The sequence below is a fragment of the Cucurbitaria berberidis genome (assembly GCF_010015615.1).
Source record: "Cucurbitaria berberidis CBS 394.84 unplaced genomic scaffold K460scaffold_5, whole genome shotgun sequence".
In the NCBI taxonomy this organism is placed as follows: domain Eukaryota; kingdom Fungi; phylum Ascomycota; class Dothideomycetes; order Pleosporales; family Cucurbitariaceae; genus Cucurbitaria; species Cucurbitaria berberidis.
The window spans coordinates 2,611,639-2,636,450 of NW_024468939.1; the positions used below are offsets into that span (position 1 = coordinate 2,611,639).

The 24,812-nt window shown below is 51.3% G+C and overlaps 8 protein-coding genes across 8 annotated transcripts; 4 read left to right on the top strand and 4 right to left on the bottom strand.

Annotated features, from left to right (window-relative positions):
- Nucleotides 1–77: 77 nt before the first annotated feature.
- K460DRAFT_370297 (6-phosphogluconolactonase) lies at nt 78–1,457 on the bottom strand. Its single transcript, XM_040934132.1, has one exon. The coding sequence runs from the start codon at nt 1,072–1,074 to the stop codon at nt 286–288; it is 789 nt and encodes a 262-aa protein (XP_040784893.1). The 5' UTR covers nt 1,075–1,457; the 3' UTR covers nt 78–285.
- A 4,544-nt stretch (nt 1,458–6,001) lies between these two features.
- On the bottom strand, nt 6,002–6,987 carry K460DRAFT_370301 (ribosomal protein S19e). The gene is made up of 5 exons (XM_040934133.1): nt 6,879–6,987; nt 6,785–6,823; nt 6,646–6,709; nt 6,469–6,582; nt 6,002–6,420 (listed from the first exon to the last, which is right to left on the bottom strand). Exons 2-5 carry the CDS (start codon nt 6,806–6,808, stop codon nt 6,173–6,175), a joined length of 450 nt encoding a protein of 149 aa, XP_040784894.1. The 5' UTR covers nt 6,809–6,823; nt 6,879–6,987; the 3' UTR covers nt 6,002–6,172.
- Nucleotides 6,988–9,016: 2,029 nt separating this feature from the next.
- On the top strand, nt 9,017–10,125 carry K460DRAFT_380195 (kinase-like protein; the record flags this gene model as incomplete). Its single annotated transcript, XM_040935241.1, has 6 exons — nt 9,017–9,120; nt 9,174–9,312; nt 9,362–9,446; nt 9,497–9,714; nt 9,764–10,015; nt 10,075–10,125. 6 exons carry the CDS (start codon nt 9,017–9,019, stop codon nt 10,123–10,125), a joined length of 849 nt encoding a protein of 282 aa, XP_040784895.1.
- Nucleotides 10,126–10,498: 373 nt separating this feature from the next.
- K460DRAFT_389002 (uncharacterized protein) lies at nt 10,499–11,878 on the top strand (the record flags this gene model as incomplete). Its single annotated transcript, XM_040935723.1, has 2 exons — nt 10,499–10,555; nt 11,089–11,878. The coding sequence occupies 2 exons, from the start codon at nt 10,499–10,501 to the stop codon at nt 11,797–11,799; spliced, it is 768 nt and encodes a 255-aa protein (XP_040784896.1). The 3' UTR covers nt 11,800–11,878.
- A 472-nt stretch (nt 11,879–12,350) lies between these two features.
- K460DRAFT_293699 (uncharacterized protein) lies at nt 12,351–14,777 on the bottom strand (the record flags this gene model as incomplete). The annotated part of the gene is made up of 3 exons (XM_040929441.1): nt 12,351–13,892; nt 13,954–14,337; nt 14,388–14,777. 3 exons carry the CDS (start codon nt 14,775–14,777, stop codon nt 12,351–12,353), a joined length of 2,316 nt encoding a protein of 771 aa, XP_040784897.1.
- Nucleotides 14,778–15,638: 861 nt separating this feature from the next.
- On the bottom strand, nt 15,639–17,192 carry K460DRAFT_182453 (phosphopantothenate-cysteine ligase-like protein). The gene has a single exon (XM_040927066.1). The coding sequence runs from the start codon at nt 16,888–16,890 to the stop codon at nt 15,733–15,735; it is 1,158 nt and encodes a 385-aa protein (XP_040784898.1). The 5' UTR covers nt 16,891–17,192; the 3' UTR covers nt 15,639–15,732.
- Nucleotides 17,193–20,342: 3,150 nt separating this feature from the next.
- K460DRAFT_370307 (uncharacterized protein) lies at nt 20,343–22,169 on the top strand. The gene has a single exon (XM_040934134.1). It carries the CDS (start codon nt 20,455–20,457, stop codon nt 21,709–21,711), a length of 1,257 nt encoding a protein of 418 aa, XP_040784899.1. The 5' UTR covers nt 20,343–20,454; the 3' UTR covers nt 21,712–22,169.
- Nucleotides 22,170–23,326: 1,157 nt separating this feature from the next.
- On the top strand, nt 23,327–24,475 carry K460DRAFT_370311 (uncharacterized protein). The gene is made up of 3 exons (XM_040934135.1): nt 23,327–23,412; nt 23,494–23,554; nt 23,608–24,475. Exons 2-3 carry the CDS (start codon nt 23,531–23,533, stop codon nt 24,148–24,150), a joined length of 567 nt encoding a protein of 188 aa, XP_040784900.1. The 5' UTR covers nt 23,327–23,412; nt 23,494–23,530; the 3' UTR covers nt 24,151–24,475.
- Nucleotides 24,476–24,812: the final 337 nt, after the last annotated feature.

Here is a 24,812-nt window from a genome sequence, read left to right on the forward strand (position 1 = left end):
GTCATCACGTGAGATAACTCGTGAAGCTTCCACTTCAGCGCTCGCTACAAAGTTCAAGATTTCAGGTTGAATTGCATGATCGTGATCTATTTGTATCTAATTTTAAGTGAACGGCTGATGCTTACTTCGAGAGTGGTCCTCCAACTCCATACCGGATATCCATCGCGAAAGCACAAAGAAGTACCCGAACTTAATGCAGGTAGCAAGAAAAATAGACGACTGTCTATTTTGAGGCACCTGCGAAGGTTGAGGTCGAGCGGGAATCCAGCTCAGTGCATGGGTATCTCATAGACTTCCACGGCGCGCTGGAAACGAAACGCCCTCGATCGCTGCGTAATCGACGAACCAACTGACGCGTTCTGCACCCTTCAAGTTCACTAATCCACACGGCAATTGCTGCCCTTCATCGGTATCGAAGATTTGCCTCATGACATCCTTCTTCCCACCGCCAGTCGCGACAAAGGCAATCTTGAGTCCATGTTGCGCGACGGGTAGAGAGATGGTAATGCGCTTTGGTGGGGGCTTTGGTGAGTCGGAAATGGGGAGCACCCAAGCTTCGGTTTCGCGCAGGAGATCGGAACCGGGGAACAGACTGCAGGTGTGGCCGTCTGGTCCACATCCAAGCAGGAGGAGATCGAACAGGGGCAGCTTTACACTGTCCCTCGCTGCAAAAACGCTAACCAGCGTCTTCTCATACTGGTCGGCCAGCTCTTGTACATCGTCGAGATATTTTACGTCGATAGGGTGGACCTTGGGTGTCCCTAGCTCGGCCGGTATCTTGTCTAGCAGCTCCTCCTTGACCAACTTGTGATTGCTGTCTTCGTGATCCAAGGGGACGACGCGCTCGTCAGCGTAGAAGATCTCCCACTTGTCGAACTGAACTTTGCCGTCGCCATTCGTCTCTTTGAGGAGTGCTTGCGCAAGGGTCTTGGGCAAGGATCCGCCAGAGATTGCGATGCGGAAAGCGTGGTGGCGCTCAAGAGCGTTGTTCTGCGCGTCGAGAACATAGGTGCGGAGGCTCGGCGCGAGCTCGTCGACGCTCTGGAAGGCGTATAGGTTCGGAGGCTTGCCCATGATTACGGTGTGCGCGTTGCGTTGCGATGTGCGGTGAGGTGAGGTAAAAGGGTAGAGGCGATGGTGGGGTGGTTAAGGCAAGCTGCGATGGTGGGGCTGCGTGGCGTTATTTGAATGGGGGCCAGTTAAGGAGCCCACGATAGTGACGTGACGACGTTGTTATTTTGCACGATAGTAGCAGGGCAGTGCGGAAAGTGAAGTGATAGCGGCAAGGCTACCTATGAAATGCCTGGTCGGGCCTCAAGATCGGTCGATTCGAGCCAGTCATGCAGCATCTTTCTGCAGATGTCATATCGCGGCGTCCCGCGTTTTGCGCGGTGCTAACCATTGAATGAAGTATTTGACAAAGCCACCCAGGACCTTCAAGGGAAGTAAGGATGAGGATGAGGATGAGGATGATTGATTTCGACTACGATTTCGATCTGCTGATACATCCTAAGCAGCGCATTGCACATGATCGCTGCTGCCGAATTCCGCCCATGACGCCAGCCCGGCGCTTGAGAAGGAACGGTCGCTAGTCTACTTGTGGAAGGAGTGTCACGTGCTTGTGTCAATTCTACAGCGCGTTGTGAACAACCTTCGGCTTCATATACTTGGAATCCGTAATTGTTAGGGGCTGGCTTGGAGTCGACGAGATCTCGATTCCATTTCTAGATCACCAGGGTTCAGCAATCGGGGTTGCAGCGCATTCTGTCACAGAAGGTACCACCTGGGCACCTCATTCCACAGGTAGTCATGGCGACCAGCCCGAGCGACAATAGGTATGCCAGCTAATGATCTTGGGGCTAACATGTTTGAGAGTTAGCCAAGTGGCTTCTATCCTTCCTCTAATAAATCTCGCCAAAATGTCACTGACAAAATGCCACTACCGTGACGGCGAAACAGTCAATCTCCCACCATCAGTGTCCACTACAAGGTCTAGATGACGCTACAATAAACTTCCTTAGGCCCCAGTGATGGCTTGCAATTTTCGGTATTCCAGCTTCCGTATTCAGTCTCTTGTCGTTGTACGACGATGGAAAGTCTAGACCGCGACTCCGCCTCGACGCCGCCTCAATTCAGGGCACATGCTGGTGAACGCCAACGAACATGTCGCTATTGCAGTCCTCAGCTGGAACTCTATCGGGTCCGCGGGTAACCTTCTTGTTATTAGACTTCGACAGGCGTTCCAGCTGTATGCGGGGCCACGAATCAGCTTATGCACGCTCGTCCCTAACGGCTATCGTAGCTCTCGCCGCAACTAGATAGTTCTGTAGCACGTAAGCTCTGGTCCGACCATTCCAGCGCTGTATTCCTTGAGAGCTGGAGGCAGTCCCAGACGCGCCACAGAAGTCATGGCCGTCTTTAGTGCCTCTGCAGTACTTCTAATCAACGGCACAAGGTTTGTTAGGTCTTTAGATTGCCTTGGCGAAGCGAGGAGGAAGCCAGTCCGTCCAACAATGGTGTACTCGGTCGGAAGAGCTTGCCCGTAAGATTGGAGGATGGCACTGTTCTGTCCTAGAGGAAGCAATGCTCCTCAGCGAGCACCTGATATGGCCGGTCAAGGTCAAGGAGTAGGTGTGGGCTGCGAGGTCTAGACCTCACGTTACGGTTCGGCCCGTTGTAACAGAGCGCCGTCACTACGTCCGTGAATGCCCGGGACTGCTGGTGCTTCAGCAGGGTTGGACAACAAACGGGTTCTGCGTCTGAAATGCTGTGTCTGATTGCTGCAGTGGCATGTGCGCGGTTTCAACTGTTTTCGAAGGGCGAAGGGTGATGAAGCCGAGTAGCCAAGTCTGGGGCAGGGTGAGGAGTTTGGTTTGATCGCTGCTAGCCTGCTGCGACGCTTTCAGTCAGCGGACCATGGAAGGAAGGCTGCGGAAATGGAGACGCGTTGGCAATATATCTGCGGACGCCCAAGACAAGCTGCGGTCGAAAGCGTTGCGCAAGCAGTGTCAGTCAGCCGTGCCAGTCAGCAAGCAAGCTCAAAGCCACACACAGTCATCGAATGCTGGGCAGCATCCACTATGGATGGGTCGTCAGGCGGCAGGGAACGAGGCTGGCAGCGTCTTCCTGTCGCAGGCTGCGCTCCAAGATGGGCACGTCGACGAGTGGGGCGGCGCTAGGACGCAAGCGGGGCTGGACTGGATGCCCAGATCGGCCTCTTTGAGTGAATCGCGATCCAACGCGTCTCAGCAGCAACGAGCTGCCCGCACACGCCCAGCATCTTTCTCTCCTCCGTCCCAGCACACTGGCCAGTTTGCCCACAAGCGTCGCAATGTCACACAAGATCCAATCAGCGCTGCTCCATGGCCCGCTCCGCACTCTGTCTGGTGCGCGCGCCGAGTGGGCATGGCTCGATTGCTTATGACCATATAGGCGTCCACGATCCCTCGTACTGAGGTCTGATGAACACTCCCGGTCAATCCGTACCAAGACACATACTCGCGTAGACCATGGGTGCAGATTGCCGTACACCAGACGCTCCCCACCACGAGCCAACCTGCTACTTCAGTATCCTCCCTTCCTCGACTACCCACTTCTCTGTCGAAACACCCAGCACAGAGTCCACCATCGCCTACTCAACCGACACGTTCGCAGAACCGTCCAACCCGCTGCTGGCCTTCCGCTCTACACAACCGCTGCACATGTCGAGCCCTTCTGACGCCTCGCGTCTCCTGCAACTCCAAACTACAGCTGCCCACCGTCCCAACGCTGAGCCTCTGCAACACCGCACCTCGAGCACTTCTTCCGATAGCTCCAGCTCCAGCATGTCCTCACACTCCATTTCCTGCTGCCGTTGCCGCCGCGACTGCCTTACCGGCATGTACCAGATCGGCACCAACCGCTATTACTGTAGCCACTGCGCAAGGATGACCGGCTACAGTGCTGGTTGAGCGGCAACACGCGACAATTTCAATTTCGCTATGATTACACACAATCTACATCACATGCCTACTCGATATTCGAGCCATTATCGTCTATTTCTCTCGTCAGAAGGACAATCAACAACAATACACGGACCTGAAATGTCACCGCACATGAGCTTTATTAGCACAGTCGACCTACAACCTCGACACTCGGAATTTACTGGATTAGAAGGAAAGGGTTGAAAGAAGTGCATCTCTATGCATCACGTGGAGTCGAGGGCACAGCGTCTTGGAGAACTGCTCAGCAATGAAGCGGACTGAGAGGCTTCAAAAGAGGGCTGGATGCAACGGGCTTGGTAGTTTGATGAGGAAGAAGACACGGAGCCGGTACTCGTGCCGTTGTGCTGATGCAGCTGGTCTCGTATCGATTTGAGGATATGATACCCTAGTTTTATGGTAGTTCAAGCAAGCAATGGCTGTCAAAGCATGAATAAACAATCCAAAATTTCATCAATTCACGCTACTACACTTGCCTCGTATACTGTGATTTCCCTACTTAATATCGCTCAATGAGCTTGACAAATTCAATCAACTTTCGCCTTTGAGCAATGCAGCGAACAGCCAAGCGAGCTTCAAGTTGATGAAAACTGCAGTCCGACGATCTTAGACAGGTACTAACAGCCTGAACAAACCCCGTGGCCTGTCCGAACCTTCGCCGCGTCTTGGATTATCAAAAGACATTTTACATCTCTACAGACATGAAAAGTGACTCCCGCATCAGGCATACACTCCAATTGCGAGACATATGCAAGACATACCATACAAGACAAAGTCTCGCTCTTCCCCGGGTCTCGAAACAGGCCAAACATGAATATCCCGAGGGAAGGGAAACGTCGCAAAAAGATCACCCCACCAAATCCTGCAACCAGCCTCGTCATCCTGCAAACCCTGATCTCCGCTCAATTTCCCTTTTCAGTGGGTCTTCAACATGCATGCCTGCACACTATCGCATTCTAGCATCGAGATGTCCCATTCCCATGCACTGCAGATCCTTCGGCGCTACAATCCAAGCCATTTACTAGCTAGCTAGTCAACCACCCACTACACGCCCGCTAGACGAAGGTGTCCAACCAGTTCTCTCCGTGCTATGAGGTAGCTAGGGCTAGAGCAGGAAGAAATCTGCAAGCACCAATGAGCGCCATCACCAGGCACGATCAAGCCGGCTGCAGGGTCCCATTAGGCCTGGGGGCGTCATCCAAACGTCGATGTTGGGCGCTGCGTGAGATGCGGGCAGCCTATGTACATGTACGTGTGGCTTGGTACACCGTGGGAAAACAGAGTAAGGCTGCTAGAGTCGGTGCTTGTCAACCCGAACGTTAGCAGCTTTCACATGTCGTGGTTAGAGACGGGAGGTGGGCTTGGTTGGGCTGCAGACAAGGTTCGTTGTCATCGTCCTCGAAGTGTAAAGGCTGCAATGAGGCGTTCCTCGGAATATAACTGCCGGGTTCATCCCGAACGTCGACTGTGTTTCATCAACTAGAGCAACGCAGTATGATGATTTGCTTGTCCAAACACACGCCTACAGTAATCGTAATCGTGTCCTTCTTTCTGCCTCGCCAATCAATTATTCATCATCTCGCCAATACCCCAGAAAATCTCCCTCCATAGACATCATCTCTTCCCTACCGCCACCAGCATCATCAGGTCACACGCACCCATAATATATTCCGCTTCTCTCTCTTGCTTGGGTGTAGCTCCATGCAGGGTTGAATAGTTAGCACATCTCTTTCACTCTAGCTCCATTAATACGCCTCGGCAACCGTCAAGCATCGACGATGGGCGGGATCCCATCGAACATCTCCCGTCGTGTGGAGTCCCTGAAATGACGACGCGTGCTCGTTGCCGCGTTGCTTACAAAGAATAGAGCGGGACATACGAATTAGATTTAGGAGGGGAGACAGTAGAAGCTATTAACTAGTCTCTTTTAAAAGAGGAAGTTCCTAGGGAGGTGATTGTGCTGAATTGTCAAACGAATAGAAACATTGCACAGGTTAGGATGGGGGTAAGTACAGCTTGGTGGGAGAATTTGTAGATTTTATCATAACTCTCTCTGGGATTCCCATACCGCTGCCGGAATACTCAGCTCAACGTGTGAGCATCAGCTAGTCGTGTTGCCCTACATTGCATAGCATTACGTCCATACTGCCACCGGTTCTTGCGCGAATGTTATCGAGCTAGACGAGTAGCGTTCAAGCATCGCTCGAGTCCTCGTCGGCAGCAGCCTCAGCAACGGTCAAGGCAATGCGATCGAGATCGCGTTGACCCTGCGCCGTAATGCGACGACCGCCCGTATCCTCATCCAGCTCCAGAATCTGCAACTTTCCGAGCGCCTGAATGGCCTTACGGTCGACGCTGCCGCTACCGCGGTGGTGGTGGGATGGGCGCGATCCGCGATTCTTCGCCGTACCGTGAGCTTTGCGGAGGCGACCGACGCCGACTGCACATTGTTAGTTTTGGACGAAACGTCAGAAGGGTGCATCATTACCAGTCTTCCTCATGTAGATGTGGCGGGCAACGGCAGCGCAGCGAACATAGAACCAATCCTGGTCGGAGGGAGGAAGTTCCTTCGCATGGCCAGTCTTGACTGTATCGACCCAGCCTACCCAGCAACGTTTAGTATATCCCTCATCGCGTGTAGCACTTTTCAATCTCTCAAACATACCCGGAACAGGCAATTTACCCTGGCGCTTCAGAAACTGAGCATACACTTGTATGAACAGCTGCGCCTGCAACCAACCCACACTCTCAGCAAAAATTCCGTCATCAGAGCCTTTTCAGGCCCCTCACACTTGCTCACTTACGTCGACGTCGCGTACTCCAGTCATCTTGACGGATCGAGTCTGTGTGGTCTGTCATCAGCAACTCCCCATCATCGAAGCTCTCGCGCGGACTTACATTGGCGTTGGAATTTAGTTTTGTCTGGGAACAGGACGGTCTGGACAGTGGTGAAGCACAGAGACGTGAAATGAGAAAATCAGTTGTGTGGCTGTAATATTCGATGGGGCGGGCGCGTGTGGTTAGCCTCGTCTATCGAAACCAAAGCCTTCAGGTTTGAAACAGACACTAGATTGAGTCAGCTATGGGTCGAAACCATGGTACTAGCTAGACAATGCCCTTACGCAAAGCTGGCTGGCTCGAAAGCACCAGAGGTCTGTCGTCGATCAGGACGCGCAACTGGAAAAACTCCGTACTGCTGTTGCAACCAAACGTCAAACAAATCCCTATTGGCAATTGTCGGTGCCGACTAATTACGCGCGACCACTGCACTCGTTATATGGCAGTCATACCTGTTCCGATGATACTAGAGGGTTGCTTCCGACTATGCCTGAAGAAGATGGCTACGATTCAGTTGAGGGAATCTGGGAAGACGATAGTGAGCTAGAGGAGGACGAAATAAGAATTGTCCATCTTGATCCGAATCATCTATCTCGTTTCGAACAAGCTCTGGGTCATATGAGCTGCATCGATACGAAGCTTACTGACAAGGTCCTTTGAGAGTGAATAGCACATTGCAGCCCCTGAGTACCTTGGAGTTCATACACGAACATCTCAAGTCGAATCAGGTGGCCACACAGTATGCATACTCGGGCCAAAGGTTAGCCCAGTCATTGCCAACTAAATCGAAAGTCAGATGGCATTACACAATACTCCAAAAACTTGGAGACTCACCAGCGGGATTCCACGCACAAAATTGGTCCAGTGTGATACTGTGATCGTTTGCAATAGCCCAGCAACCGTGGCCCCGTGGCCCCGTGGTCTTTCGAACCTGAGTCCAATTCCATATCCAGGCTAGAGCGCTTTGATTCTATCCGGTTTGAGAATGATACTTCGCTCTCTATTCCACCGAGATCGTAACTTAATATGGGTCACAAACACGACTTAGCGCTTCTAGTGGTGCGTCAGACTCAGCATACGAAGCTTGATCGCCGACGCCACACTGCTGACCAGGAACTTGATGGACACGGGAGACAGATTGCGTATGGACGTGCACGTATAGTACGTATAGTGTTTCATCTACAACGATGAGCGTACGAGCAGCTCGTGTTCTGGTGGTTTAGAATACAGCGGCCTGTGCACACAAAAAGACACGGCCTTCTCCCGCACGTCCTGCTTTGTGAATTATCTCCGTGCTGTACTAGCACCGTTTAGTGCCGACCAGTCCTAGTACCAAAAATTAGCAAAAACATACAACAGCGGGGATTCGCTAGTGGTCACCCACCTAACTACTAATCCGCCGGTATCCTGCTTAAGTACCGCTGAGCGAACGGGAAGCGCTGAATTCAAGATCCTATGGTCGTATGTGAAAGAACAGGTCAAGAGAACTGTATATATATATGAAATATTGAGCTATCTCCATGCATAAACTCAAGACAACGTGTTGTGGTCCGCCAATAGGACCAGGCAGGGTGTCTTGTGCTAAGAAAATTCTCTTATTAAGTTTCTATTACGAAATATCAATCTAGCATGTAGCCAAAGAATCACACTTGAGAAATTGCAGAAATTGATTATCTTCTTACAATCCATATATTGTAAAAATATGAGCTTCTTCCATAAAGCAGAGACCCAAGGTTACAGATTGTCTCCGCGTTATACTTCCTTACTCGTCCTCATGTTTAGTTGTAGCATGTTTCAGGGTTAGCGTTGGTTCTATGTGGACGTGCGCTCTGTGGTGAGCCACGTTACCATCCAGTACAGCCGTTCACCGCACATCCTTTCGCCTCATAGTGGCTACGCTCGCCCTTAGTCTTATCACCAGCACTTTGCCAGCTTGCGCTCTCTTCGGCGTCACAGTCTCGGTCGTAATTACCCGCGGTTGCATATCCTCTTGTGGTCGCCTAGTCCTACGAATGCTTTTGGCGCTTGGCATATTACCCGCCACTGTGCTCGTCCGTAAATAGAGCTAGAATTACTATTCAGTTGTCCTCCGGCAATATTCCCTATGAAGCTGCAATTGCACTTCCTTCGTTCTACAAGGGGCCAGAATACGATCCCATTTCTGCGCAAATAGCATGTTTCGGAAGAGCATCGCCAGGATGGCAGCTGTTCCCAAAGACTTGGTTGGGACTACTGGAACTACATATCAATACAAAAAACAGCTCCAAGAGAGAGAACGCTTTGGCCGTGTTTGGTTAGCAACGTAAGTTCTTGCCAAAGTGTATCGCGCACAGGGTGCAAACTGACTTTCTTCAGCAGCGGACAAGATCGGTACATCTTGAAAGACATTCCTGAACTTATATTCGACCATTTCAACGAAGAGATTCGACCCAACCTCCGTGATAGTCCCTTCATACGACTACCAGTGGACACTATCCCTAATAAGCATATCTTCGTGTTCCGGTATCTGAAAAAAAGACCTTTTAAGCCTTGTGAGGAAACAGATTTCTATGCATGTTACAAAGAAAATCCTTAAGGACAGTCTCAGAGGACTCGTTGAACTGCACAGCCAAGATATCATACACCTGGGTGATGAAGCTCTATTCAAGATTACAATGCCAAAAGCTGACGAACATCAGACATTAAGGCAGATAACATCATGGTTGACTACCATCATGACAAAGAAAAAATGATAGTTGAGAAGGTTCAACTCACTGACCTTGACAACGCGGCCTATCTTCCTAATAGCAGGTACATCAAAGGGATGTTAGCCGGCAACGAAAACTGGCGTAGTCCTGAAGCATTTTTCAAAAGCAAAATCAGCAAGCCAGCAGATATGTTCTCTTTTGGGATAGTTGTTAGTGAGATTCTGCTCAAATTTCAACACTGGCCACTAATACTCTTAGTGTATCTATGCCGTTCTTGGTCGTGTGATATTCGGACCGGACGCCGATCTTGAGAAGCATGAAGAGCTGGGCGCATTGCCTGGCATGATTCGATTACAGCGGCAGGTTTCCTATTTTGGAGATCAGGAAGGACTCAATCGTCTGAAGACGCACCTCGGCGACGACGAAATCAGTCTCATAGTTTTGACTATGCTTTGGGAGGATCGGCATGAGCCCTACATCCCATATAAACCATTCGCAGAGTGGCTTGACGTGGAAGATACCTTTTCAAGGATCTAATTCTGCGGTTGATGAACTTGGACCCGTCGAAGCGAATCACAGCTCAACAAGCATTAGAGCATCCATGGTTCAAGGACGTTTAGAGAAAAGGTATGACACCAGCCCGTTCCACTTTTATACTTTCTCGGTTACTTGCTACTGGTAAACGTGACTAATATCTTTGTCCTGGCCTCACCATATGCCTAGTACACATATGGAAGGAATCTGGAAGTTGGCGCTCGCTCCCTGGCGTGGCGCACACTGACGATATTCCTGCAACTTCTTGCAGCAGCACGTGTATAGCCGATCACACTGTTCGCACATGTTTCTTGCAGGATCCATGAGCCGCCTGTTCAGGCCACTACACGTTGATGGGCTTACGCTAGTTTCGAGGTAGGCAATCTCAGTTGAAATACTTTTTTTGGAGACGGATCCTGCTTTTCGGTTAGTACTAGCGCTTCTCACGTAGATCCAGACATGGACTGGCTAAATAAACGTGGATTTGTTTGGAAGCCTGAGAAGTACCGCGTTTTGGTATGTTTAATCGAATGATATGATCGAGAAGTTCTTAGGTAGAAAATTATTGGTTATCATCCGGGTGATACCTCTATCTATACTGAAAGGGGGACAAATACGAAATTACCTGGTCTGCCAGAATGTTTTGGAATCTTCTACTCTTTCACTAGGAAGCTATAACGGTTCTACGCTTCTATCACTTGAATACCTCGCATCAAGTGATGTTCGACCCAATACGGCTAGGCTTCCTGCTGCGCCCGCCTCACCAAAAGATCCTGACTCATGCGGGTGATACATATCTCGTTTAAGAAGTTGTAGAACTTGATTCTCTTCCCATCATTCCACATCTTCTCAGGAACATCCTAGTGCAACAATCACATCAAAGAATTCCACTGATAAGAACTTCGGTGACCATATCGAGTGGATATTACTCCATTCGATATTCTTCCTCTCCGAATACAATGCCGGACGACATCCCTGATATACAACTTCTCCAGGCTAGTGTGGATCCAGAGGACCAAAGCGATTTTCGACTTCTCATCAATCGAAAGTTTGTCAAGTATCTTACTATCGATGCCGGCATATACGATGTCGAAGATATGTGTTTCGGACCTTGTTTAGTCTCCATCATACCGCCTCTACCGCCCGGTGACTGGAATAAGGGCCATATAACACGTAACACATCAGATGGCCGTCCTCATTTCGCCGAAGCGACGAACGCCCCGCTCCTCGGAGTCACACACCTTTGGCATCCGCTTCAGATCGACCATTTGGAACTTTGCATGGGACAAAAGCTTCGCTCGAATGTATATGAAGCTACGTGCCCGCGATTCAACACCACGATCATAGCGAAGTTCGCACGATTTGCTTGGGAGATACCGCAGCTCAACGCAGAAACATCTGCGTATGAATGGATCGAAAATCAGCAAATCGGGCCCGGGTTTCTCGGTCATCTAAGCGAGGAAGGCCGAGTCATCGGCTTCATCATGGAACGAATTACTGATGCTCGGCATGCAACACCAGAAGATCTTCCCCTGTGCCAGCTGGCATTGTTGAAACTTCACAAACTGGGAATTCGACACGGAGACCTAAACAAGCATAATATTCTCATCCTCGACGGCAAAGCAACTCTACTTGATTTCGATCATTCCACGCCGTGCCACGACCCGAAAGCTCTGGATGAGGAGTTTTCAACGCTACAGAAGGAGCTGTGCGAGACTTCTGGTAGAGGAGGAACGATAGTGCATAGCAATGCAGTATAAGAGCCCCATTGAGGCATGTGCACTAGAAATGCGATCTATCTTAACATAATAGATCCTTATCAATTAATTGTAACTCCGCGCCTGCCAGGCTACAATTCCCACCCACTATCCCTGCCCCAGATCGATCTTCCCGAGCTTCTCGCCTTCACCAAAGTCGCAAGAGTGGAATGAGTCAGCCAAGAACTATTCCGAGGCACCTACAATGTCATATTCGCGCAGTTACCCCCTCCCCCCTCTAATGTGGCGACGGAATATTGGCCATCAATGGGGCAAGGACACCGTTAATGCGTTCAAACTAAACTATTAGGATAACGGGGAAAAAGAAGGGTAGCTTAGATCTAAAGAACTAGAATCTATATGCAGATTTTTGTGGTTCTCTACTTTGAAAATTTGCTGCTTTATCTAAGTGTCAAGACCAATAGCATTATTTTTGAAAACAACTGGAGAGTTCTCAACAATTACGATGGCGCAGTACACCACGACCTCTTGGCGATTGTAACATCTCATACGTCATATATACACACCCCTTCTACTTGAATATCGTCACAGCTCTACGGCCACATGATTCCATCACCCGCAAATTTGACATTCCTCAGGTCCGTCCGCACATCCAGCGGGTAATCCTGCTCCCTCAATTCCCTCCTCCACTGCTTCGTCCTACGACTCAGCACCTTATCCTGGATGCTCAACTCCCTCTTCGCCAACGTCGTGCGATATCCACCAAGGCTGCCAGCGATACAATGACTCTTACCGGCCCAAGCGGTGTCCGCGACTGCCTTCCAGATCGCGGTGACATCTACGGTCATCTGCTTCGTGTACAATATCCTGCAATCAGCAGCTTCGTAGACGAATTGTAATGGGACATCCGATGCGCCTTCGAGGTCAGCATCGCGGATGCCATCTCGGAAGTTGACATTGATTGCGTTGCCGATAGATGCGCGGTCGAAGGGGACGTCGCTCCAGTACTCGCTCAGTTCAGTTTTGTTGAGTTGCGCGGCTTCTTCAGGCGTAGAGCTCAGGTTCTGCACGCTGAATTGGGCAACAGATTGTATGTACGTCCATGGAAAATTGTTAGTGCCCTTGACTCCGCCGACGGCTTGCGTTATTCCTTCGCGGGGACGACCGCCGAGTGAGATGTACTTCACGCCTGCGCGCTGGCGCATGAGCTCGGAGAAAATGGTGCATGTGGATGCGCAGTAGCCGTCCGTTACTACAACGATGTCTTCAGCCGCGAAGGGCTGGGTAGTGTAGTTTGAAAGTGGACCATATCCGTGGATGTAGATGCCGCCAGAGTTCAACGGCGTCAAGACGTCCGAGAGATTCCAGTGAAAAAGGTTGGTGAAGTTGTCGCCCTTTTGAAATTGTGGACCGAATTTCGCATCCCAGTTAGGGAAGGACCGGTCGTTCACGTCAGTATCAGTTTGATAGTTGAAAACTGATGAAGCAACATCGTCGATCAGTTCTGCAAGCGTCTCATTCCCGTCTTCAGGGACAAGAATACGTGGTAGACCTTCAGCAACTTCAGAGAACTTCTGTCCGAGAACATCCGTACTTTCGAATGCGCGGAAACGATCAGCGGCTGCGTGTCCAAGCTTATTGGGGAACAGCAGCTTGTAGAGATCGTAACCAAGCAAAATAGTACCACCGCCATTGGCCTGAACATCGACGACCAACTTCTTCTTACCAGCAGCTTTTGCGGCTGCGAGGAACTTCTCCGCAGTTGACTGGAAGGCCTTTTGCGCACTGATGCCAACGAATGAGGGCACTGAGAGAACAGCAACATCTGAGTAGTCATCCTCTAGGAAATAGCCACCAATCAGGTTGTGTGATTCACGAATAACTGGAGGTGGGTAGCCGGGCGCAGGAATAGTAGGTGCGGCAGAAGCAGTGGCGGTAGCTGAAGGCGTAGGTGTCGTGGAATTTGAAGGAGTAGGCTCCGTAGCCTTAGTGGGTGGGTTGCCGGTAAACCAAAGCTTATACAGGCTTTCGCCGTCCGTGATTCCATTAAAGGGAATCAGGACCTTTGCGTAGTTGTTGTAGGTCCTGCTGGTGCCGTTCTCAAACTCGAGCTCTGTGGTAGGGCCGGGGTAGATCTAATATGCACATTAGACGGATGGTCGCGGTGACGATGACGAATTGAAGAGCAGTGCTTACCCATCGGCCTCGCCCCGATCCAGCAAAAGTTCCAATACCCGACCCAACTGGTCCGAGAGATACAGTGGCCAGCTCATAAAAGACGCCGTTGTAAAGTGCGTCCCTATCCTGGAGAGATCCATACTGGGCCCAATTCTCCAGAAAGTCCTTCGCGTGCTCGCCATTGATCTTACTAATTGGAGATGCGCTGAACGAAGCGTTACCGAATGACTCGCCCAAGACATCAGCATAGACATAGGCCTTTGGTAGCTCCTTGCCATCTGATGAGGCAGATACAAGAGGAACAGGTCGCGCATAGTTGAAAACGGTCCCTATAACATCGGGAACGTAGACGAAGTGCCCGTCGTGTGTGCTTTGAAGGAGAAGGTAGAGCTCGAATCCAAACTTTGCACACATCAGCTTGAGCTCTAGAATTTGACTCAGTGTGTCCATACCTCAAACTCGCTGTCGTATTTATCTCCAACAATCTTCTCTCTGATCTTCTCCAGCCCACCCCAAACATCGACCGCTGGCTGTACTTTCTCTACGTACTCTTTCGGGGGATCTTTGAGCCAAGCGGTGTTGCTTTGCCACCTGAAGTATGGCACCACGCCATCAACGAGCGCAAGCGCGGCAGATTGATTGAAGGGAACCGATGTGATGCATTCGTATGCCAATTGTGCAGGAACGGTAGGTACCGTAGCAGTTTGCGTCGCAACGGATGCACTCACTTGCGCACAGGGACTCGATGCATTGTAATGTGCATGAAGCTGTGGTGTGAGAGGCGACGAAAGAGCAATGGAGGCAAGAGAGAAACCCGCGACGGTACTAAGAAAGCGAGCCATTGTCGCAGCCAAACCGACCAATGGATCCTTATTACTTCAGAAGGAAGCTATCTCAAGTTCGCTCGTGCCATTTCAAACGCGATGCTCCCCCCATCTTATAAGGTGCTGCACCCAAGCTCCCTTCACCGCGGACCTAGATCTTGCGCAAGCTGCCACTAATGATGATAGACATCATAACTGCAGGTGCACTGCTAGTCCCGGTCAAAGGCTCCATGTACGATGAGGCAAAACCTGCCTAGCAGCGAATAGACGATGCTTGCTTGATAGCGGTTATATTAACGTCAACGGCCTGTGCAGACAAGGATGCTAGATTGGGCAGGTTGAGGTACTCTGGATTGACGATCGCAGCTGAAGCTAAGATACCGATGACAATTGAGCGGGGCTGAAAGTGGACATGTAGAGCTGGAAGTTGTATACAGTTAATCGGAGCCGCGTGAAGACACCGGTAAGAATTGATAGCTTCGAAATTCCGCTCTGTGGAGGGGATGAAGCCTCCCACCTCTGGGCAACCACCTCATTCGGATGCACGATGTCGCCAGGCTAAGCCCCATCAGGCAGGAGCAATCGAGTCGAACCCCACAACACTACCTAGGTAGGAGATCCGCCGTTCTCGTGTTATCGTGCTCGAATGATCCCGCTCTTACGATATCGGCTACCGGATTCGCAACGGTGGTAGGATAATGACGCTCGAAGTGGCGGATACCGAAGTAGCGAGTGGAGCACGAGGCCGCACGATTGTTCGACATTCTAATGCTGAATTGCAACATTGATATAAGGAAATGGTTACAATTGTCAAGAGGCAGAGAGTCATTCAATTAACGATTAGGTAAGTGTGTCAAGCAGTGTGCTCAATCCGACATCATAACTCGACACAACATCTTCACCTACCGACGAAGCTTGTATAACACAACGGTAGAGTAGTTCGGCACTTTCTTGTGTATTAGGCGAGCATATTTCATGCAGCCTTGGCTCTCGCCTCGGCCTGTTCTATGAGTTTCGTGTGCATTTCGCGAATCTCTGGGATGATGAGCGACTCGATCTCCATAGCCGGTTCTCCTTGGGGTATTCCTTTCTCCGTCGCAAAGAAATCGTCTGCCTCAGATGCATCCTTGTTTGCTAAGTAATCAGCAGAGCCTACCAGTGATGGCATGCCAGAGAAACTCTTGGTTCTGCGGCTGCGCGGTACTCTAATCCACTTCTCGCCCTCGAGTGCAGATACAAAGACGACTTCCCACTTGCGCGTAAGCAGCAGGTTGCCGATGACCAAGTGATGCGAGTACTTGTTCAGTGAGTACTGGGCCTTGCGGACCAGCATGGAAGGGTCTGTTTCCAGCTTGAAGCTCACAATCATGGCCTGAGGCGCCCAGCCGTCCACGAGTTGCTTCAGGAACTTTGGGACAGGCTCGAGATCGATGACCAAACTCCTCCCTTCAGTACGCGCAGCGGGTACCTTTGTATTGCCTCCTGCACCCGCGCCATCTGGGCCCTGAAGGAACTCCTCGTTGGACTGTATCTTGTGTTCAACCATGCGATCTTGGGGAACGAAGAAGTCGGACACGGCAGCGGCGAGGTAGAACATGGCTTTTGGCCCCAGAGGACGCATGAGCTGGGCGACCTCGCGCAGATTCCACAAGTACTCGGTTATGGTGACGTAGGACAGGATCAATAGCCTATTCTCGCGTTTGACCTCGGTGTACTGGCGCAACACGCGAAGCATCTCGTCCTGGTGCTGCTCGTCGACGACGACCTGCCCGTTCTCCTCCTTCATGTAGTCGAGGAACGACCGCGTGTTGTGCGAGTAGTGCCGCGAGTAGGGCAGCAGCGAGAACTGGCGGTGCAGGAAGATGACAGCGTAGCCATTCTGGAGGAAGTACTCGGCGCTGGTGGCTCCGCGCGTGCCAGCAGAGAAGTTGTCGATGTAGCGCACCGTCTGTGTCTCCAGGGGCACGGTGGTACCACCTGAAGTTACCAGGACCAGGCGGCGGCCCTCGTCAGCATGGCGGCCTATAAACTCACGGGCGAGCGTCGTGTTCGTCTTCAGGTCTTTCGGCGGCGGCTCGTGGGTAAAGTAGTAGCTCTCGGCCTGTTGTGCACTGTTGTCGCTGTCGGCCATGGTGGCATTGTCGAGCGTGGGCGCGATGCGCTGCTGCGTTGTGCTGTTGACGAGTGCGGGGTAGCTTGAAGCTTGCAGTAAGGGGTTGGGTGAGCGTCACGTGCAGCCCCTCGAGCACCAACGCTCGCCATCGGAAGAGTCTATCGTCAACTCAGCGCCATTCTCGAATTCGTTCGGTCAGTCATACATATCAAAAGAACATCTTTAGCAACTTCATGTCCCGGATCCCAGACAACACATGTCTCTCTCGTCAGCTGCGGGAGGGTGTCCTCTTCAGAACGCTGTCTAAAGACTCAGGTCTACGTGAGTGATCATGCCCAAGGACAGGCAGACGATCTCACCGATCAACACAAGCCCTGTTTTCATTCTCATGGTGGCACCTCGTCTCTATTTGAAGAGTAGGATGCCAATGAAGTTCAATCTAGTTAGGGTCACCCCTTTCCATTTGGGCCAGCGCCAACTTAGACCTGTCATATCGAAGCCACAGGTCAGAGGGCCTAACGTGCTCCCGCATGCAATCGTGTCCCTGGCGTCTGGACAGCATCGTGAGAACCGCGAGGGTTGGTCATCGTACGCTTGGCACGGAAACTAATCAGAAAGGGAATCACCTACATGCAGATGCCCATCGTCGTTCCACGCTCGTGCAGGAAGTACAGGTCCTAAACACTGTCTCAGTCATCCACACCCACGCATTACATGGTGTGCACACCTCGCCACATATCCCAAGAGACTGGGTCACCACGAAGCGGAGGGCGAAACCCATTCCAGCGGAGAGTCTCTGGGTGACTTGATATCCATTGGTTGCTCCGAAGACCAGGTAACGGCCTCATCATAATGTCTCTCCCCGCTCAAGCTGATTCGACGGAAGAGAAAGCGCTTCCATTCAAAGGTGTGGCACCCAGCGCCTGCGTCGAGCTCCGGATAATGTTACTCCGCTGTAGACTATCAAACGAGTTGCGACCGCTCTCCACCTGTAGTACACGTACAACACTGCATTGGCGAAGGCGGAGATTGTACCTTTACCGGAGTCTATCAACAGTCAGTAGACTCTAGTATGCTAAAAATATTGGACATGCAACTAGCCAGTCGCACCCAGAAGATATTGGCTGTTGCAGTAGAAGCGAAGCTCTGCCATGGATTTGTTGAACTCGATAGAGGGTATAGACTTGAAGAAAGGGGCAGTGAATACGATGTGTCCTGTAGGCTAGCCAGCGAAGTGGTCATTTGGTTCTGTGGAGACTGTGCTGGAACGAAGATGGTGGTTGTAGAGGAGGCACCTGTACTGTATGGACTATGAGATTTCAATAAGCCAACAACATTGATGAGATAGATAGTGAACGCTACCCTACTGTGAGAACAATACCGTCTCATCTACCTCCTTCGAGCTCTGAACCTCATCTTTAAACGTTCATACTTCGATTCGGATATGAGCTTGATACCCAAAATCAAACCCAAGCCGCATTGCTCTTTTTTCGATCTCCTGACGAGACGTCATTCGCATCTCAAATATCAACAAACATACTGTAACACAATATATTCTCGCGAATGGCTTACTTGGTTATCGCTCTTGGTTGCTTTTTGCCTGAATAATGTCCGATGCAGAGGTGCGGGGTGTTTATTGGCGGAGCATGCGGGGCCGAATTGATCAAACGGACTATGTGGGGAAGGAGAGTTTCGTCAGAATGATTGGGATGGGATTGAGAGCTGGTACTCCAGAGTAGGACAAGAGTAATAGGTATCTTTTGTATGTATACATTGTCATCACTAGGTTGTAAGAATGGGATTTTCACTTTGCTGAGGATGTAACCTGTAAGAATGTATAGAGATGATTCTGACATCTTCACCTCAATGCTCCTAATGAAGCTGTTTCTGTGAAGACAATATTGAGACTTCAAATGAAGTTTGCTTTGCGAAATGGTTCTGTCGAGGTGAGACAAAAATATCGATAGGGGGTTTCTTCGGACATTGAACCGAACAATGAGCTGGTGCTGATTTCTCGAAGCAATGCTCGGTGCTAATCACTCCATATTGCTTTCTGGCATATGAAGTTGCGATCTAGGTAGATGTGGATCATCATTTATCGCAATAGAAGTATTTGGCCGACATTAAACCGAACGATGAGTAGATGGCATTTGTTTTTTTGTATGGGAAAGGCTCCGAGATGCCGGCGCGGATTGTTGACGTTGTTCATGTCAAGCTCTGATAGCACATCGATCGTGGAGGCTTCACCGGGATTGGCACGTCGAAGTTTCAAGCTTGAGAATGCCAAGCTCCTAGGCCTGTACGTCTTTGGGCAGGTTCTGTCGACTTCTCATCGCGGCCTGCACCGTTTATCAATCTACACAGCGCGACACAATGCGCAGTCTCAGCCGTTATCGATACACCTTTTCGAATCGTGGCTGCAGAGGCACTCAGCTCGTGATCGGCGGCTGAGACGCCAGACGATGCGGATAGTTACGATCTATACTTCCGAGATGCAACGTCGGGCGCAGAATCGACATGGGACTTGTAGGGCAGTGTAGGCCTGAAGAGCTGTGGTTACGTGTCTCATATGCAAGGGTACGTGGTCTTCTAGGCCATGTTTGCTTCTTTTCCGACTCGCTGCGATATCTCGACTCTCTCTACGTCATCTCCAGCTGCACATTTGCTCGCCGTGAAAGTCTCCGCCGAGTTGTCGTTCGTCCGAAGACCGCAAGACACGATTCATCACTATTGTTGTTTGTCTTTCCGTTGGATGAAGGGTTTCTTGGGGCTACTGGGAAAGTTACATTCCAATCATGCTGTACGACGACTACACTCACCAATCCAATACCTCACGTCTACTCCCGCCGCCGCACAAATGGCAGTTTGCGCGACAACGGCTTTCCGCTAGCTGCATCCAGCGGATGCACTGCACCTCTTCCGATAGTCATGGCGTCCGACATCATGATCCTCGCTGCCTTCAAAACGCAAGCTGCAAAGCACGCTGCATGACCAGGCATCGCCATTGTTTGAGAGCGTTGCCCGACAGAACGCCATCGCGTAATAGGCATGTTGACAAGTCAGCTCTCCCTTGCCTCTCTTCTTCTCGCCTAAGAGGTCCGGCTTCATCGGGCCTATGAACGATGGCCTTCGCGTTACGTTGCGTGGCAGTTATTGGACAGAGCACAGGACGCATCGCAAGTCAAGCAGCCACCGACATACCAAGATCTTGTTGCCGCTCGCAGCTCGCCTGGGGGGATCAATACAGCGCAGCGCTGTAGAGTCCAGGGCAGCGGTTCAACGTAACGCCCTTTCTCCCCCTTGACCCTGGCAGACTCCAGATATCTGCTCCTACCCCAGCCACCGCCTGATGTTGCCGACTCGATTTGGAGTCTGGCCGGAGCATATACCTAATAAACAATGTGTCTTACCCCTTGGGTCCGGTGCTGTGGACTTGTGCATGTATATATCGTGCGGAGTGCCGAGACTGTTATCACGGTTATCGTCCATAGATAGACCTGGATTTTCCTTCCTCACTTGGCCGACTGTCGTCATCGTCTCTCATTGTTTGTGTTTGTATATCTCGATCATATTATCCGCAAGATGGCTACTTCACCTTCGACCATGACATTTGCCCCCCATCAATCATCACCACTTGCCAGGACAATGTCGCCTTTCAAAGATGCTCGGCAACCGCCGCCATGTACACCTGCAAAGACAGCGAAGCTATGGGACGAATATGAAAAAAGAGCCTTGGAGAATGCAAGGGAACGAGATTCGTTAACGCAGGTACAATACGCGCAACGGTCCTCTGGTCCTGACATGGCTAAGGGCTACGAGCCGAACTCCGCGCCAACAACTACTACGACTCGGTCAAGTTTCGACTTTAAGTTCAGAAGGGTGCGCGCCGCGACACCATCCACGACTGTCTCTATATGCAAGACCTGCAAACAGCCCATTACTTACGCGTCGGGCATATGCGAGCGCTGTATGAAGAAGATCATCCTACCTGCACCTACTGGCGAAACAACACCACCTCTAAGCCCCTCATCACGCAACTTTGCGTCGGTAGACCTTGAACAACTACACAAGACGTCGACCTTGGAGGATAACAATATGCCAACATCAACATCTCCAAAGCGCATGTCCTTTTGTCCGCTCCCAACTCAACTGGTCGACCCGCCAATTAGGCTATCCTCTCTGCGGCCGCCACCCATCATGCAAGGAACATGTGTGGAACCAAATCGAAGCAGAAAAGCTTCGCTAACCGACCCCAACGAGCCCTTCCTCCGCCTCCAAGTAGCCCATCAATCCTACCAACCACAATCGTACTCGCACCCTACAACACCAACGTACAGCAACATACCCACAACACCGCCCTCAACCCGGCCATCCAGTCTCGCCAATATTGCATCAATACCCACATCGACATACCCGTACGACCGTAAGACTAGCGTCACACCTTCAGAACTTAGTGCCCTGTACCCATACGCTTCCAACACTACGACCAGCCCACCCAGTCTATGTAGAGTCAGCGACGCGCAGCAGAATACGACGAGTGCGTGGGATGACTGGGACAGTGACGATGAGGAGAAGGTGCGGCTTGTGGGGTGGATAGGGCGAAAAAAAGGTGGGAAGAAGGGCAAGGAGGGAAGAGCGAGCAAGGATAGCTTCGAGAGTATGGGCGCGATAGAAGAAGCGAAGAGAAAAGCGAAGCAAAGTCGGGAAGACGAGCGGTTGGAGCAGGTGCGACGGGACACGCTGGAGTTGGTGAGGGCTAGCAAAAGTAGCAACGCGACGAAGAAGAAGAGGCCGAGGGGGTTTGTGAGAGTCATCAGTTGCGGGTGTAGTCAGGCCTGAGCTTTGTTTGGCCTCATTCATTTGTCATTTGGGCGTGCGTGATCATGATTGTTGGTTTTCTTGGGCATTGGCACGGATGGTGTTTCGGGACTGGAAAAGAACGTGTTATGACTTATGGTTCACAAAACGGCGGTTAGTATGAAGGTATGCATTATGGATTAGAGCGAAGTATCTAGATAAGATCACGACCGACTCGAGCGCTCAGAGAGGTTCTTTCTCTGTTACTAGTCACCACGGCTCAGCAGCGTCGTTCATTCATCAGCATCAATAGCAACACTCGCAAATCAGGCAGAAACATTACCACCTCGTATCATGTCCATTGCATCTCCACAAACAAACTACACCTTGATCTCCTCTACCAGTCATCTCACCGCAGCTCCCGCGCAGAGACCACCTCATCACCCGCAATGTTGCTCAAAGGACCGCCAACACACGACCCGCTGGCCGCCCACCGCCCACCGCCTTACCCGCAACTTTGCAGACGCAGTCCGCACGCACCCTCCTGCCGCAACCGGATAACCTTGCCGCACTCCCGCACTACACTATGCATGTAGCCCAGCAGTGTCCTGGCGCTTGGCTGCCAGCGCGGTCTTATAGGGTGAGATGTGCATGCGGGATGAGGGGTAGGCGAATGCGGTGCTTTTGCGGTGTTGTGCTGACTTATAGACGTTGTGTACACCTATGAGGTGGAGTGCGGGTGGAGGTGTGTAGCGTTGCGAAGAGGGTACAGTGTAAGCTGTAAGGTGTGGGGCTGTCATGGGCGTCTAGTCGAGTGAAGCGTAAAAACGCGCAGTCATGCTAAAGCGACAGGTCAAACAAGCTTGCACCCAAATCATCAATCCATGATGCTTAGAAAAGCGCCAAGATAGATTGTTAGGATGTGTCGTTATTTTTTAGGCTGGGCAATTTAGTCCCATGCACAATCCGTGTACCCGTACGCCGGGAGCTGACGTCGCATTGGGGGCCGAAAGGAAAGTGAAAAAGAGTCTCGAAGCATCTTTATCGTACGTTTGTCGGGCGTGAGAGTCGTGCGTGTCAAACATTTCTGCAGCACCTCGGGTTGTTTCTGGAAGACTAATTGACGCCTTCCGCGTGAGGGTCCCCGGGCGTGATTCCGTACGCGACTGTTACACAGGGGCTGGGCAGGCGCCCGTATTGTCCTTTAAATACTCGGCAGGTACGTATATTCTCCGTCTGCAGGAAGATCGTTGGACGTACGCGCCGTTTAGATGAGCCGTGGTGTGATCGTTGCTAGGCACATGATCCTTTCGTGGAAAACCTGGGACCGACGGTAGCACAACGTATCGCTTGGCGGTATGAATGGCTGGTGATGCTTGCAGTCGGTAGCAGTATGAGAGAACAGGTGACGCTATCCTTGTTAATCAGCGTATCTTGATAGTGGCGGACGCACGTCTGATCGTAAAAGAGGTTTCTGGTAGATCTCGTATGTCATGTTGACAAGCCGTGAAGCCTCTAGACCATCGTCGCAAGATAGGCTTCGAATCGAGAGATGGCGTGTCAGAGCTTGTCTGCTTCAACTTTATTAAATCTCTACTTGTCGCTCTCCAAGCCTACCGCGCTCGATGAAGGCCAGCGGGTCAGAGAGTCCGGTGAAGGCTCGGGTTGGAACATAATTTTGCTGTTGTCTGCCTAGTGAAATTTCATGCTCGACGGCTACCGACATGGCCTTCTGCAACTTCGGTATGCAGTCCAGGAGCGGTGAGAACGAGCCTCTTGGTAGAAGAGACGCAGATGAGACCACTTGTGCTGACTATCATTGAGTGAAGCAAGAAGTGAGTTGACACGAGAGATCGTCAAAATGTGCCACTGGCAGCTGCGTGTCGTAAGCATGCTTTTCTTTTTGTCTTAAGTGTCCATGGTAGTAACCCAGTGCAGTGGCAGTGCGGAGATAGCTTCTTCACCAAATATTCCTCATGCAGCTTCGACCGTGCAGCACACGACCTCAATAACTTACTGAACCCGCTACATCCGTCCGTCATACCCCTCGGGGCGGACAAGGTAGCAGCCGATACGAATGAGGCTCCACGAGGTGCGAAGCGTTCGAAGAAAGGCGCTAGTCGAGGTGGTTCCAAGGCCAGCCTCAAGCGCAAGTCCAAACCCATCCCATCAGGCCCGGTCGTTCACGGCCCAAAAGCCCGGCCAGGCGTGGCTGTTATCAAGGACACGCCGGCAACCAATACCGACATGACAACGGTCTCCAACGGCGCGAAGACGGAAGAGGTTATCCCTATGCTGCCTCTGTCAGAAATCGGAAAAGCGTCTCGGTTTGGGGACAAGACGCTCGGAGAGGGCAGCAAGTGCAGTGTCTTCGAGGTGGTTTTTCAAAGCAAAGAGCAGACCGTCTGCCCAGCCTGTGCGAGGAGCCCCAAGAGAGCACGGCTACCGGCACATGCTCGCGGATGCTTTGGCTTGAGTTGAGTGGTGGTGGCGGTGCTACGGGCGGGACAAGCATCGTGGCTGCAGAATTAGGGTGAGGATCAAACTCTGCTGCGTTGGTGCGGCCAGGGCGTCTTCAATAGGGCTGGCGTCAGGGGCTGATAGCTGGTAGGCCTTGGAAACAAGGCATGAGAGGCCTTACTCTGTCATGGCTAGTTTGGATGCAATCTCATCAATACGAGAGTCTCATGCCTTGGGAGTGCGGAGTGCAAGGTACTGGGCGCTTGAATACGATCGTAGGGCGATGTCATAATAGCGGATATGCTTTTTAGCTTGCCGCCTCCAGTGCTGACAGTCGATAACGCGTCCTACGCAACTTGCGGATGTCACCCAAGCTTGCCACGTCGATACTGTAGCCAGTAGGCTAGGCAGTATTGAAGACGCGGACAGTCGCGATAGTGGAAAGGGTGTTATTGCACAGCCACGCGCGTGCGTGGTGTTGAAGTACGCGTAGCATTGGAAAGGAAACGATGATAGTTTCGCCAATCGCCATGGACCTCTGCGATGAGATGTCTGTTCGCTCCATCGTAGAATGTAATGTATAGGGCTGGCCTCGTGTGGAGAATTATCGATGCGGTGCGTGTGCCCCTGACGAGCATCGGCCTCGGCAGGCGAAGCTGGGGTTGCGGCCCCTCGGTCCTTCC

What these genes read in the sequence shown, in the direction of transcription:
- K460DRAFT_182453 (XM_040927066.1), bottom strand. Translation starts at nt 16,890, where the DNA reads ATGGCCGACAGCGACAACAGTGCACAACAGGCCGAGAGCTACTACTTT.
- K460DRAFT_370307 (XM_040934134.1), top strand. Translation starts at nt 20,455, where the DNA reads ATGGCTACTTCACCTTCGACCATGACATTTGCCCCCCATCAATCATCA.
- K460DRAFT_370311 (XM_040934135.1), top strand. Translation starts at nt 23,531, where the DNA reads ATGTGCCACTGGCAGCTGCGTGTC. An exon ending in GCCACTGGCAGCTGCGTGTC is followed by an intron (nt 23,555 to 23,607) that starts GTAAGCATGCTT and finishes AACCCAGTGCAG; the next exon opens with TGGCAGTGCGGAGATAGCTT.
- K460DRAFT_370301 (XM_040934133.1), bottom strand. Translation starts at nt 6,808, where the DNA reads ATGACTGGAGTACGCGACGTCGAC. An exon ending in CTGGAGTACGCGACGTCGAC is followed by an intron (nt 6,710 to 6,784) that starts GTAAGTGAGCAA and finishes GGTTGGTTGCAG; the next exon opens with GCGCAGCTGTTCATACAAGT. An exon ending in CATCTACATGAGGAAGACTG is followed by an intron (nt 6,421 to 6,468) that starts GTAATGATGCAC and finishes AACAATGTGCAG; the next exon opens with TCGGCGTCGGTCGCCTCCGC.
- K460DRAFT_370297 (XM_040934132.1), bottom strand. Translation starts at nt 1,074, where the DNA reads ATGGGCAAGCCTCCGAACCTATACGCCTTCCAGAGCGTCGACGAGCTC.